Below are 15,532 nucleotides of genomic sequence, written 5' to 3'. Positions count from 1 at the left end.
ATCTCAACACCTGTGAGCTGGGGATCTGCAAGGGTCTCAGTCACCAACTTTACTAACCCCCAACATGCCTCAAAGCTCTTGTGCAAGAAAATGAACCCATGGTAAACTACCTGCAACATGTCATCAAGGAAGACTAAGCCAAAATCTGCAGGATGTTACAAGGAACAGGACAGGAAAATTCATATCATAGGGCATTAGATCTCCTTGGGCTAAGAAAATATGTATGTTTTTGTCATGCTGTTCTCCATGTAAAAAAGACATAATACAGCACACAAAAGGGTCAAGAAAGCCAGCAAGTGTTTAGATACAAGACTCTCATGAAATGGAAAAGGCTGGCCCTTTCTGGTGAGGAAACACTGCTGTCTGAGGCAGGCATAGTGCACCACTGCTTGGTACCCTCTCTAACACAAAACAACAGGAAATAATAAATTGAGGAAGACTATTCTTTATCTCAACTGTCTGAACAAAATCTACTTGGATTCAAAGAAGTCAAGAGATGAAAGGCCTAAAAGGATTCAGTACCTACCAAAATGGTGTTGTCTGCTATCTATGAGAGAGTCAGTTTGATAAAATCTTGCGCTCCTAGGTATACAAGTGATAAAATAGAGAATTACAAAAAATTTATTGTCTTTCCCAAACAGGTGTGTTTGTGAGGCTTCAAGGCAGGTTAGGACAAGAACATTGGCACCTGACACAAAAAACCCAAGCGCCTCTTTGCTGAATTATGGCACGTTTTAAACAGCCTAAGCGAAAATGCAAATCCACCCCAGAGACAGGAAATCACTTCTACCAACTGAAGGAAAACCATTTCTTCAGAAATCATTACTCATCCATCAGCTGGTTTGTTCTTCCTGTTAAATATATCTATGCTTCAGGATGAAGCTAGGACCATAGTTAAAAATGAGAAAAAGCTAGTTCTCAGTTAATACAGATGTAATTAAAAAGGCATTTGCATATTATCTTTCCCTACTTCTAAGTTAACTGGTTGGAAGAAGTAATTTTCTGACTATTAGCAGACTTTACAGTTGGACACTACAATCTAGGGGTGTGAACAACCTAGTGGTGTGAAAACCAATACAACAGTTTCCCTCTCTTGACTAAAAATGCTGTCTCCTTCCATAGGCTAATCTTAAAAGGCTTAAAGCAGCATGCCCACTGATAGCGGGAAAACACAGAAGAAAACAAAGTAAAACCCAGATGACTGCAAAGAAAGTGTATTATAAACTAAGATAAATATGAGATTCCTCCCCTCATGCCCTTTGTCTCCCAAAATGGAGAATAACCTGGTGAAGCATCACTGAAAGCAGAACTATTTACATGAAAAACATTCTCAAACACACAGCCTGCACTCTGGTGTTCCCTCAATGTACATTTCATAATCCTGTCTGGTCCAGTGGAAACTTGTGTTTACAGGGGTGAACAGATCTACACGTCTAGCACTGAAATTTCCCTCTGTCTGAGGTGGTATGTTAATATGAAATAAAAGCACTTGTATGTAAAATTTGCAAAGTCAACCACTGTCTTAGAATGAGAAAAGGAAAGAAAAAAAAGCTTCATCACAAATGCAACTTGTCCATCCAATCTAAATAAAAAAACATTTGAAGTTAACTTAAGAAAAATAATACATTCTGAGAAGCCTGAACATTAATTTGTATAAAACTAGTCACTTAATGAATTTCTAAATAAAATCATTGCCCCCTTATCACATCCTACCAGACAGTCAAGCAGTTTTACCTCATTCTCTACCTGCAATGCCTTAGCACTCTTCCTTCAAATCAGGCAAAGCAGTGTGTATTTGGGGGAGAGGCCATGAAGAGGATTAATGGCCAAGCCAGAATACTGTTCTCTTGCACATAATCAGTACTTCTGAAGATGTTTGCACAAGTGTCTGCTGCACTGATACAGGCTGTTCTGTGACTTCGAAAATTCTGACAATGACACTGCAATGAAGACCCGAAGGTGTTTCAAATTTGGCTGTGCCACTTTGGTACACTGACACACTCAATCTTTTATATTGATGGGATACCACAACTGCCAGTTTTCTTGGTGTGAGACAAGCCCACTAAAATGAGTATTTCACAGTGACTAGATAATTTCAAATCATTGCCCCCATTTTGACACAAGGCTACGGTAAAAACCAAAGCAAAATTCACCCAGTACATGCTTAAGTAAATAACGACCAATAGGAAAAATCACAAGACTGTTACATTACAGGTAAAGCAAGAACATTTCTTTGCTCTACCTAACTTGCATCCCAAGCCATTACAAAAGCCTATTTTCATGCTAATTGAGTAAAAACATTAAATACCTTCACTCCAAGTTCTAAATATTCTAGTCCCACTGATAAGCAAACTGCTGCCAATCTTGGTGGCAATTATTTATTTTCAAAGAACCCATCAGTATGTCATATGTGTGACGAAGACATAGTGTGTCAACTACAGAAAAGAGTCAAATAAGGAAAATAAAATCAGAGGAAATCATCACATGAGAGAAAAATAATACCAGACTGCAAAGAATGGCAACAAAAGAAGCAAAGATACTACCAAGGTGTATTCAGTAACAAAATAGCTATTTCAACAACCTGCCTGTAAAAAGGGCCTTGGGAAATCTTCAAAGATGCTGTACAACAAATTTTGAAGCCAAAGAAAAATGAGAGAAAAAAAAAAATCAGGAGGAACTACCAGGAGTTCACCAAGAGTCTTTCAACTCAATTAGAAACAAATGGGGCCACCAGAGACATACCCTTTCAAGTGACATCTCTGGTCTCAGTCTCTGCCTTGTGTTACCATGTTTAGAGACTCTAAGTGCTTTCCCTGAAACAGCCTATTGCCCTATTCTGAGAAGTGACTGGGGCTTCTCTATTTTGATCTCAAAATAACTTTTCACTCTATTTCTGTTTTGAAAGAGTTGTCCAGTACTTCCCTTTGAGGGGGAGAGAGAAAGACAGGACAATTTGTCACATCCAAAAAAGAAATTATGACCATCACATTACATAAACTCAAAAGTGTTTCATTCAAAGGTTGTATATTTAAACATCTACAAAACAGTTATTATACGAACTATATCTGTTTCACTTCAGTATGAGTAATAAGCTTGTCTGCTCATGAAATGATTTAAATCACAAATAAAATCCCATTTAAACATCTGTGACCTAAAGGATTTCTCTCTCAGCTTCATTGACTCTCTAGATCTATGACTCCTAGAAATCCTACAATGCATAAACCAAAAAATGAAGTTTCATCCATTTACAGAGACTTAAGAATGTTACTGGCAGATCAGAGAAGAGGGAAACTGTCCCCATATAAACAGCAGTGCTGCCCATCAGGAATACAAGTAGCCACTTCACCATATTAGAGAGACATCAAGAGAGAGGAGCACTAGAAAGTAAAGCTGTTTGCAGTGAACCTTTAAAAGCCTCACAAACATTGTCTACACATGGGAAACAAATCAACAATTCACAAAACCCAGATTTTTAAGAGTCATTTCACAGCGTGAATGTCAAGTCAAAGTCTTGCAGTCATGGGGAAACAAAAGAGCACGTGTACATACAATTTATGTACATACACACACCTACAAAATTGGGCTTGGTAGACAAGAGACACCAGACTACCCTCAGCTTTAAAATACTGCAAATAAAGCACATTTTATCTCCATTCTATACTGATTTCCATGGTTATAGTAATTCCACTCAATTTAAAAGACAGCCACATAAACAGAAGCACACTATTTTTCAATGTCAAGTAAATCCAACTGCAACTTAACTTGCCAGTTAGCCAAACTATCAAGTAGAATATACTAATTCTAAAGTATACACTTAAAGGGGGAAAATAAGATTTTCTAAATGGTGTTTGATGATGATCTGACAGTACAACACTTAATCTTTCTGTGACTACATAAATGTTATGAGTCAGAAAATGTCATTTATTTTCAGAAGAAATTCTTCTACAACATTAATTTGAGGACAGTAAGAAGACTCATATTTGCTTGCATGTACAGTGTCAGAATTTTATTAGGCTTGAGAAAAGCTGTGTTACATCAAGTATTCTGGGGAGTTCTTGTGATTGACTTACACTTACCACAGCTCAAGAGACCAAACCATAATTATAGCAGCCAGCAACCCAATTTCCATCTATAAGCAAATTTTAAACTGAGATTCCAAGTTGCTTTAAAAAACATGACTGACTTCCTAGAAAATGTTTCCAGAGCATCCCACATTTTTTATTACTCACTCCATAACAAAACAGGTTTGGTGCTGATCATCTTTAATATTACCATAAATCTAAACTAAGTGCACAAAGATTTAAGATATTGAAACAAATGAAATAGATACTTGAATCCTACACACAGAACAATTTGATTAAAAAGCTCAGAAAGCATGTAATTCCATTCATCTGGGAAATAAAGTTCATTTTAACCTAAACTGCTTCCTCTCGTATCATGCATCAGAGTTCAATCTCACCAGGTTACCCTGTTTGTCAATAGAACAAACTTTGACTTCAAAAGAAAATCCCAGGTCTGGGTACATAGACAGATACATGCATAAATAAAACCAAAATATTTGAAATTTGCCCTATGGGCAATGCAGAAACTAGAAACTGCAAAGAAAAAATTGAGATCTTCAAAGCTATAGTAACAATTACCAAGAGCCTATCGTGTTACAGAGATTCTGGATTCCAGGAATATCCAACCAATCAACCAACCCTCCAACTTCAGACTGTGAGACCAGCAGTAGCACAATGACAGCATAATCTGGCAAATGATAAACTCATTTCTAATCTTCCCACATCTGCAAACAATTAGGGCTGATATTTGTAGATTATTTCAATAATTCTGTGGGAAAATTAGATAAACTGCAAGAAAACCAAGTTTTCACCTTCCATGACATGAAATTCATTCTGATTACTAGATGCTGTCTTCTAATAGAAGTGACCTATTTTTTAAATAGGTTTTTGAAAATAATTCCTCTGAGGACAAGATGAAGTTCAAGTGAGGCTGTGTAGAAGAAACCAAGAGATGACAAGGGGTGGGGAAAAAAAAAATTTTGCCCTCAAATGTGATTTGGCAGTACTGGGAAGAGAAACACTATTCGCAAAGCTGCTCTTTCAGTTGCTATTCCTTCAGGATTAATTTATGCTCCTCCCCCAATACAATTTAAAAGAAGATTATATTGGCTCTCTCAGTTGTTTTTCAAGCTGAAGTACTTGGAAAAAGTTTATGCAGAAAGCCTTAGAATTATCTGTACTTTTTGCTGAAATGTATCATTACTGGTATTTTGTTAAATAGACCAAGAAAGAGCCAAAGTTTCAGGTCCATGCCAAGGCACAGCCTTTCGTTAGACACTGAGGTGGCAACGCCAAGTGCACTAACTTTCCAGTCTTTAAAAGGAAAATGCCATGTTTTTAACATCACTAAGACAGTTGCACCTTTTATCTCATGCCAGGGACCTAATGCATATTTTGAAGTGACTTCAGAAAAGCATCCCAAGGCTGAGCATCTGCCTGCAGGAGGAAGGAGACACATAAGACAACAGAACTGCCTCTAACACTACTGCAGAGCCATCCCAATATCTTATCAGTTACCTGTGAAAGGAAACAGCCTTTCTATGTTTTGCTGAACCAGTCCTAAAGAGGTTCTATTAACAATAAATGCAGTCTTCCATTCCTAAGACTCAGAAAAAAGCCAACATCTAGTGTAGCTGAAGCTCTTTTGGTGACACTACTACAGACAAAAACATTAATGAAATTTGATGTGAAAAAACTCCTGTCTGCTTGTTTCTCCCTGTTTCTGGAAAGGTACCAAAAAAGCTGACAGGACTAACAGTCCAGAATGCAGACTGAGACAGTTACTCAGGCCACCTATCTCAGCCAACCCCATGTTTATTTCAAATGTAGTAGAGTTAATGTGATTAGTCACTCCTCTGATACACTGCAGACAAAGTGGAGGATTTCTTTTCCACTTTTTTCTTTGTCACATACATCTTCTTCCAAAATAAAATTACACACTTAAAAATAGGCATCTTGCTACAAAAAAAAAAAATAAAAAAGCAGGATGCCTGTCTTTCACCGTCATGCTTAAAATCTTGCAATCAAAGATTTAAAAAAAATTGTAAGACCTTAAAGCCAAGCTAGAGATGAAGACAGATATTTATGTATCAAGCCTTATTTGAAACAGTATCACCTATATAATCACAGGAAAAAAATTTCAACAGGATTTAGAAAACAGTTGCAGTATTAGCACTGAAAAGGCACCGGAAGGAAGGGTGGGTGGGCAAGATGAGATTTTGGAACAGATGGAGAAATAGCAGGACTTAAAGGACAGGTGCTGTGGATGAAGTTGTCTCAGAGACCATGAGAAGATTACACCAAGGAAGTCAGGCCTTTGTAGTCAATTAAGGAAGTGAAAGGGAGTTAAGGAACAAGACACCAGAGCTAAGAAAAGGAATATCCACAGTGGATTTCGATCTTGACACTGATTTAATATTTCGGAAATTAATCTGAAATCCCACTTCCATTTTATTTTGGTTAAACCTAGATGCATAAGAAAAAAATGTTAAACTCCTCCAGATAAACAGAAATGAGCAAGCCAAAAGTTTATTTTCAAAATGGATTAATTCCATATTGTGCTGAATACTTCTTCACCAGTGAAACAGAAAATTAGTTATGATGGGAAATAAAAGGAGAATGAATTTCAAGGTGGGGATACACACAGATACAAAGCATCTCCTGAAGAGGAAGGATGGAGGACTAAGGACCGCCATGGGAAAAAAAAGGGTGCTGAGAGCAAAATGTTCAATAGGTTCAATAGCAAAGGCTGTACTAACAGTCATCTTTGTTGAGGAAACCAGGATATACAAGAATCAGTAGAAGCAATAATGTAAATAGCTGAGGGCTGTTTACAGAAGGTATTTTTCACTTTACAATTTCAAAGCAGTTTCAAATGAGGAGTAATCCTATTATCAGGGCAACACATCTACTTCTGAGAGCAGCTGCTCTGCACTCTGGAAAAGAGGCAAGCCTTTGGAAATGTCACATGTGGCACCTACAACTATTAGCTGTATCAGCTAAAATGCTCATCATATTTCCTATTTTCAATATTTACCCCTAATCAGAAAGACTTCAGGCAGGCATAGATCTAGCCAGGGGGCACAGAAAAGATGACATTCAGCTGCCATGCTTTCTGTCCAGCTGCTGTTGGAAAGCCAAAGACCAAGGAAGAACACCAAGTGGTCTTCTTAAAAAGATTAGGACAGAAAAATAATTGACTAATGTCTCTCTCACTGTTAAGAGTAAGGAAACCAGTACTTAAAACAGGCATTAAGGCTTTCATATACTGTCAGGTCAAGAAGAAGAGTACAGGAAAATGTTTTACCATGGCATCCATAAAGGCATGTGAGGCGCCACTGTTTAAGTCACATTCTTGTTGCTAGGGTATGGGATCAAATGCTTTTTTTACACAGCACTTGGAGAATTTTTACAGCATGCTGACTTTGACAGCCATACCACATAGTCCAAACCCTCTTTTGAAAAGGCACAGTAGCAGAACACACCCAAAACCCTGTACCAAATCATTATCCTGAGACCACAGGACAATGGCAGCTCCTATGCCCCAAATTCTCTGTTTATGTCCAAGACTGAATAAAACAAGGCTTGGAGTATGCATCTGTTTGTTTTCACAATACAGAAACAACCCAAGGAGAGGAGACAAAAAAACAAAGACCAAATAAAAAAATGTCTCTCAAATGGAAATGCGATTATGTTATGGGAAAATAGCAAGTTAGACAAGGAATCTTAGTATTAAAGGAAAAACATGTTAACCTTTATTCTGATATGTCACCTTTTTTCGTGCTGTAAATAGTCTTTAAGTAATATGACCACAGCCAACATATAGGGATCTTCCCTTGTTTTACTAAAATCTTGTCTAAAAGGTAGCATTAGGCAAGAAAGGATTTGATGTCCAAGACAAATTCAATGGCTGGAGAGCATAGAGGCCAGAAAATTTAAAGCAGCAGAAGATGCAACACCATAAATAGGTCAGAAATGGAAGAGCTCAGTACTTTAGGTGGGAAGATGTTGGACCTGCTTAATAAAACCATCATTGCTTTGTCCCCTCTGCTACCAGCTACTGCTTCCCAAAAACCTACATGCAGCCATGATATGAAGACATGCATGCTAATCTGTGTCTGGATAAGGAATGCAAAACCACTACCACAGACACTGCTGGGGGACATCCAAAATTATTAGAGTTGCCTACTCATTTATTAAGTCTCATCTTTAAATATACATAATACCAATCAGTAAGGATATACATATTCAACAGATATAAGCCATAACATCAAAACTAAAAGGTCTTGGGAAAATGAAATTTTGATTCTTCATTATATTCTACTACACAGGCTTATTACATTCAACCCCCATGTTCTGAAATATCCTATGGCAGCTCCTGTATCAGGCAGCTGCACAGTTAAAATATCTTGATGAACTTTTTACAATAGCTATCTTCAACGACAATAAATAAAATATTTTTCCCCATCCTAAAAAAGGTTAAATTCTTTATGCTTCATATCTGTCTGTGTCCACTTGACTCTTTCCTCTATTTAGATTTTTAATATATGATATACATAAATTGTCTCTGTCTAACAAGCATTTGGAGAAAGTTTTGAGACATAATATTTAGGCTGCCCCATGCAGAGTCAGAAATTGGACTTGATGATCCTGGTGGGTCCCTTCCAACTCAGGGGCTTCAATGATTTTTTTGGGAAGAATATACACAGGAGTGTAGGTGTAGGAGTAGTCTTGGAAGAGTCCAAACTACCTCATTATTATGGTCTATATAGAGCTTACAATTAAGTTTCACATTCAGGGTAATTATGAAATTACAAAATGAAGTAATAGCCAGTGTTTTAAAATGTCAAGTACTTCATCTTGCATAGAACTGATGGGGAATGTAGACTAACCATTTTCAACTTTTTCCTAATCCTTTTAACTCTGTGAGTTTGTAACTGTACTTCTATGTAACAAAATCAATGAGTACCAACCACTCAGTAAATTCAAGAAATAAAATCATACATTTATATTTATAAATTAATATGTATACATCTCATTTTGTACACATATGTCCCAAAAGACACTGCTAATCTGAATCCTACCTTATTCTATGATCCCATATTATACCTATTATTTTTGAACAGACCACCAGGCAGTAGGATAGCAAAGATGATAGTGTACTAGCTATCAAATGACAAAGAGTTTCCTGTTATCCTATAGTAAAATAAAAATAAAGGCACACACCCACCCACACTACTGCCAGTAAATCAATCTTTCCCTTGGCATTATCTGCAGAACAAAGCATAGCTGCTGGTCAATGCTCTCAGGATGGCTTGCATACAATCTAGGGTAAGATTGCTTGCAGCAAGAATCACAGGGTCCATGAAGAAGTCACTGGACTCTTCTCCTGAAGCACAGTTACACATTTATAATTTCATAGTAAACCATCTAATCCATCCCACTCCAGAGAACAGCAATAAGCTTAAATTGTCCCTGAAAATGACAAGATGAAACATCTGCTACAGTTTGAAAAATGATACAGTGAGGGAAGGAAAAAAAGTTATTCTGGGAATCAATCAATCAAAAAGTTCATTTAAATATGAGCTGGGGAAAAGTGTACACCTGATGAGCATGACACATTTCAAATACATGCATAATAAATCTATGAAGTCAATCATGTGTCATTGTGTCATTTCACTGGAAACCACCTAATTAGTTAATAATTAACTACTTCCTCTAAGAAATAAACAACCAAATTTCATATAGAAATTATTTTTAAGTGAGAGCTTAATTAAAAAAAAAAGAAATGTAGGTAGTGCCTGTGTTCCTCCATTTCAATTGCGTACATCACAGAACAGACCTGCCTGAAGCTGTGAGTTTATGAATACAGCACAGCTCAAATAAACAAAAGGCAGTTTCAGCAAATTACATTTAACATGTCACACAGGAGCATTTCAAATTCATGTGAATAATAATGTCTAAAGTACAAACAGCAGCAGTTTACAAGATACAATTTTCTTAATTCAAGCTTCCATACCACAAATACACCTAGCGAAACCAACTCAAATTTAGAAAGCCTAGAAAATACTATACTAACATGTGAATTTATAGAAGTTATTAGATCTGCTTGTTTTGACATAAATAAAAAGCTTCAAAAGGGTTGATTAAATAGAGCAAGCAGATACAGACTCATGTGCCTGTTCCTAACCCTTTTTTTTTTTTACCAGGAACTGGTCCAGTATTAGCTACTTTAGGAATTTATAATCCTATAAAAACCTGTGATCAAAGACCTTAAGAAACAGCAGTAGAAGGTCTCTGCTACAAGACAGAATGCGAAGTTTCACCTACGCTTGGTTTCTTTTCCTGTTGTATCTGAACCAGCCAAGCTGGTAACAGTGACTAAAACATGCTAATATGAACTAACTGAAGAACCAAGAGAAAGGAGCTTCAGGTCCACTACAACTCACTGTTCCATACTGCTAAACAGCTCTTACGATATGCACTGCCTTTCTAGCAGGTCAGCTAGGGTATGATAAAGTCTTATACACAGGAGTTCTCTGTACTTGGACACCACTTTCTTTCCCCAACCCCACCAGACAGATGTATCTGTAAATTACACAAGGAAACTAGGAAAATTCAGTAATTAAATACTTGCTACTGATAGATTAAAAACAAAGAACAGAAATTATTTTTTTTCAAACAGAAAATAAAAGAGATTCATTGAGAGACATGTACTCTAGATGTAGATTAAAAAAAAAAAACAACCAAAACTGGAAACTATCAAGTTAGCACACAAGAAAAGAGCTATGAGGTCATCTCCTGACTTGCAAATTATTTGTACTTCTGAAGCAGTTAGAGCACTAAAATAAATATAAATAAATATAAGCTCATAACCCAGCAAACTAAACCAGAACTGAGACTTCAGCTGATTTCTGGCAGCAGGAAAAATGAGGAAAAATGAGTAATGCATCCTTGTGCAAAATATCCTTTTTTCAAGATACATCAAACCTGACGTGTATCAGCTGAGAAGTGTTTGCACTGCAGCAACAGCTACCTAACTGTCAGCCAGTCAACTAACAATATTTTCTATAACAAGAGATTAAAACCAACACAAAGAACTTTCCATGGTTACCACAGCAGATGTTTACTGTGGTTTTAGCACGGTATTTGCCAAAAACATTTTTGGATTAATTGTTTGTAGCAGTTGCATACAAAAAAAGGACATACTTAAATATCAATTCTGCTACCTTAAAACATATGGGGGAAGCACATGGCCTGGGCTGTGCATCAACCAGTACCATACAACGTGCTTTTCAGAAGCTGAAAAAAAGATCTACAAGTCTCCTACAAACACAAAAAGTTCCACTTTCAAACTGCTAACTAAAATTAAAATAATGCAATACTTTTGCAAACCTGAAATCAAGCTGAACAGATCTTTTTCAACACTAAAGGATTTTTCTGGTCCCCCAGGTTATAAGATAGTCTTGTTACTGACCCCTCAAAGTAGCAGTTTTTACAACTGACTGGTAGAGTTGAAAAGTTGTTTTTCTGAAAGTTGTATGCAGTTTAGGGGAAAGGGAGCAACAGTGCAGCTATGGATGCTGTACTTTGTTACTCCATGCCAGAAACAACTTCTTTTTTGTGCAACCAATATCAGTCGTTTCAGGCTTAAAACTTCGCTACTGACAGCGTAAAGAGTTTTGAATTACTTGCCTTAGCAGTATGGACCATGTTCATACTTGAATCAGCCTAAAGACCCTTCAACAGTACAGTAGCTGCAAAAAGCCTTCAAAGATGACAAAGTACAGCAAAGTAATGTCTTGTACTAGAGCACAAAAAAACCCACTAACTTCTTCCTAGGTCACTTCCTTATAGTAAAGCTAGTATTTCTAAAACCCATGAAAGGAAAATAATACTGGCAACACCTCAAGGAGAAGTTTTCTCCCCCTCAAGGCTACAAAGAGCTAACACAGACTTTCTACCTGCAGTTCATTATTCATGTAATACAATTTTTTCCCTCGTTACAAGAAAAGAATTTGTTTGGGACAAGCTAAATTGGAAGTATGGAAGAACTTCAAACCCCAGAAGTAAATTTTCAATCAAGACAATTATTGTTACAATTAGCTCCTTAGTTATGTTTGATGCAAGAGCCTATTAATCCACTCAGGGCAGCCTAAACTGGCCTGACTTCACATTTACTTTTCTCCAACATCAAGGCCCTCAGAATCAGGATGAATCCTCTTACACACATTGCAAGCACCCATTCAGTGAAGATTAGCATAATATTAAGGCCATTTGAAGTACAGAAATGAACAGCACTAAGTGTTTTACTGTGCAGCCACTCAGTTATGTGCAAGAGGGAATGACCCAGCCAAGACATCTGCCACAAATTACCATTGTTACAATTTTTTGCACGACTTTAAGAACTCTGGTCAACACCTGCATGCCAACATGAAAGTCACAATGCACTTCCAGGGCCTACTCTTAAGTAAAGCCAGTCTGGCAAGACTGAAGAACCAAAATACCAATCTGCTTTGGCACAAAATTAAGCGGGCACATAATACTCCACCTTCCTTATAAAGCTCAACATTTACAAGGCTAAATATCCAGTTAGTTCTTTTTTTAATACAAAGGACCTATTTAAAACAATATTCCTCCCTCTGTTCATAACCTAGTACAACAGTCAAGAGATAACAGTCTACTGCTTGTTGCTGGCTATTTCCTTTTCCTGTTCTGACTCAAAGAAGCTGAGAGCACGAATTAAGTCATATTCACCATTGTCCCTATTCACCTACCTGATATAGGGATCCCTCCCAGACCTGTGCTGTGTTGTGGTGGGAGATTCAAGTCCAAGAAATTACTATTTGAGGTGGGATTTGCTGTGTGGTTCAAGTGCATGATGCTATTGCGTGGGAAGGCCATCCAAGGATAGCGAGCTGCTTGGCCTGGAAAACTGAAGGAGTTGTAAACTGCTCGATGCTGTTGAAACTGTGGAAACCTCTGTGGCATGACTGGAAAGGTGCTACTGAGAGAGTTGGCATTTGTGGGTGCAGCAGGATGCAGGAATCCAGAACCTGGCCCTTTGGCAGTTGTAGTGTGTGGGGTAGGGTTCTGAAGAGATGTGGGCGAAAGGGAAGGTTGGTCTTGGACTGACAGTTCCTTCTCAATCAGGTCTGCTAAGGCTTTGCGGGTGATGTCAAAGGGATCAAACCCTAAGTCGTCCTCTTGCTGTTTGGAGGAACCAAACCCAAAAGCTGCTTGCCAGTCTGTGGAGGAGGATACTGGTATAGTTTCTGTTGGAGAAGAAAGGAACAGGATTTAGAACAAGAATTAGAAATCATTTTTCCATATAAAAGCTTCAGCCTGTGTATCTGACTGCAGTCTTTTATCTTCCATATAATACTACTTTATATGTTCCCTAAAGATACCTTATTCATCAGCTTAGAATGCCATATTCAGATCAAACTGTCATAGATTTCTACTAAAGGTGAAGTGCTAGAAGTAGTAAATAGCACTTTTACTGCACAGCTGCACTGTTAATGAACCACGGAAAAACCTTATCCAGAAAGTATTTTCAAGAATAGTCCCAAGCAGAAAGAGACCAATGACCACTTGCTTAGAACCTTCTATACCCCATACTACTACTTCATGGAAGTGTGAACAAGCAGAGCATAATAAATAAGGTCTTTACTCAGTTCAATATTTTGCTTTCACCAGTAATGCTGTGCAAAAAAGATAAGCAGGATGTTCCCCCTCAAAAGGAAGAACCTCAGAGCAGTAATTCAAAAAACAAAACTGAAACCAACAAACAAAACGCACAAAAAAATCCCCTATTGTCTACCGTTATGAAGAGAAACAAGTCAAATTTTTGAGGAGACAATAAAATAAAAAAAGGGAACTGCATTACAAGATACTGTTAAATATTTTGAGGCAGTGTTGCAATAAGTTATCAGAATTTGTCCTCATTTTCAGTTACTACTTCTTTTCATGATTGTGTAAAGTTTGCTATTCAGATTCAGTGAATTCTGGTCTATCTTTGCAATATTTTTCCTCAAAATTGTGGCCAAGCAACCTGCTAAGTACAGGGTAGCATCACTTGCAACATTAACTCCCTCTGCTGGTAGGGACCTGGTGTGCTGCTCTAAGAAGGTTCAGTATCCTCTCAGAGAAGAAATCAACAGTTCTATTTTTACTCCAAAATCTATGATAAAGAGTTGCTAGACCAACAAGAACTTGTCCTTTGCATTCTTATTTAAACCACAACCATACACTTCATATTAACTATGATCTCTACTACCTGGAAATTATCTCTCACTGCTACTTAATCCTCACAAAATTGGTACATCAAGTGCCTTAGCAGAAAGGAATTTCCTTGGTAATAAATATTGTTTACAAACAGAATTATGATATCCAGGAGCAAGATAAACATCAAAAGATGACTAATCACTAAGTAAACCAACTATATAATATTATTTACATTTAATTTTTTACTGATATTGTTTCATTTCATTTCCTAACAATTCTCTCAGCTATCTGTGAGCTCTTCAATACTGTTAACTATTTCCAAGACTATATAATTACAACTAAAACAATGTTTTGTGCATATGACAAGGTATTTCATAGGAGAGTACCTGAAAAATACAGGTATCTGATGAAATTAAACACAACTTGTCTGAATTTATAGAATCTCACCTCAAAGAGAAAGATGAGACACCTTCAGATAACTATGTAGAATACTAAGAAAATTCTACACAACAGCTTTTGATATTAGAATTACAGGTTATCACATCAAAATATATTGATACCATGTATTTTCCGCACTCTCAATAAAAATCTGTAACACTAAATATTAAAGCATACATGTCACATCCTATGCATGTTGCTAAGAAAAACTAAAGTAAGCAGTCTGATAATTCAGCCAAGCAGCTTGAAAGCTCTGCAAAATTTCTTTAAGAAGAAATCCTTAGGTCGCTGCAATTCATCTGCAGTTAAGTGACAAATTTAACCATTTGTAAGGGGGGAAAACACAGTATAGAACAAGTCCTAGAGTTTCAGGTTCTACAGTTTTAAGCTCTGCACAACTCTGTACAAGTTTTAAGCAACTGCAAAAGCAAACAGCACGCAGCCATGTAAGCTGTGGATGTACCTGATGTGAAGAGGCTCTGTGGTTCTGGTGCTGTGGGCCAGTCACTCGAAGTCTGTGGAGAGCTGGGGAATGGAGGAAGCCCACTGGGGATGGGGTTGGGGTGCCGGAAGTTGTCAGAGAAGAGTGACTGTGATTCTGTTACAGCCCCTTCAAAAGGAGACCGTGCACTGTGATTAGATGAACTGATGGGTATAACTGGATTGGGTTTTGTTAAACCAGGCGGTGGTGAAGGTGTGTCACTGTTTGTTATCTACAAGCAAGAGAGAAAGAGAAAAATTAGAACATGAGTTGATATATAAAAATATTCTTCACTAACTCAGACAAAAAATTTCCTCAAAACTCC

At 37.3% G+C, this 15,532-nt stretch overlaps 1 protein-coding gene across 4 annotated transcripts in view; it reads right to left on the bottom strand.

Annotated features, from left to right (window-relative positions):
• The window catches only part of CNOT4 (CCR4-NOT transcription complex subunit 4), a 75,872-nt gene that overhangs the window by 4,152 nt on the left and 56,188 nt on the right, over positions 1-15,532 (bottom strand). For all 4 annotated transcript variants that reach the window (XM_054278350.1, XM_054278366.1, XM_054278359.1 and 1 more), the window contains 2 exons: positions 15,190-15,439; positions 12,839-13,336 (listed from right to left, as the gene is read on the bottom strand). In XM_054278350.1, coding sequence (XP_054134325.1) covers positions 12,839-13,336; positions 15,190-15,439 — 748 coding nt within the window. The remainder of the gene's footprint in view (positions 1-12,838; positions 13,337-15,189; positions 15,440-15,532) is intronic.

The sequence above is a fragment of the Melozone crissalis genome, unplaced genomic scaffold (assembly GCF_028551555.1).
Source record: "Melozone crissalis strain CALT ecotype California unplaced genomic scaffold, PUWL_Pcris_2 ptg000004l_1, whole genome shotgun sequence".
Taxonomy (NCBI): domain Eukaryota; kingdom Metazoa; phylum Chordata; class Aves; order Passeriformes; family Passerellidae; genus Melozone; species Melozone crissalis.
The sequence above is the reverse complement of the archived record's forward strand: the minus strand, read 5'-3'. Positions and strand labels throughout refer to the sequence as shown.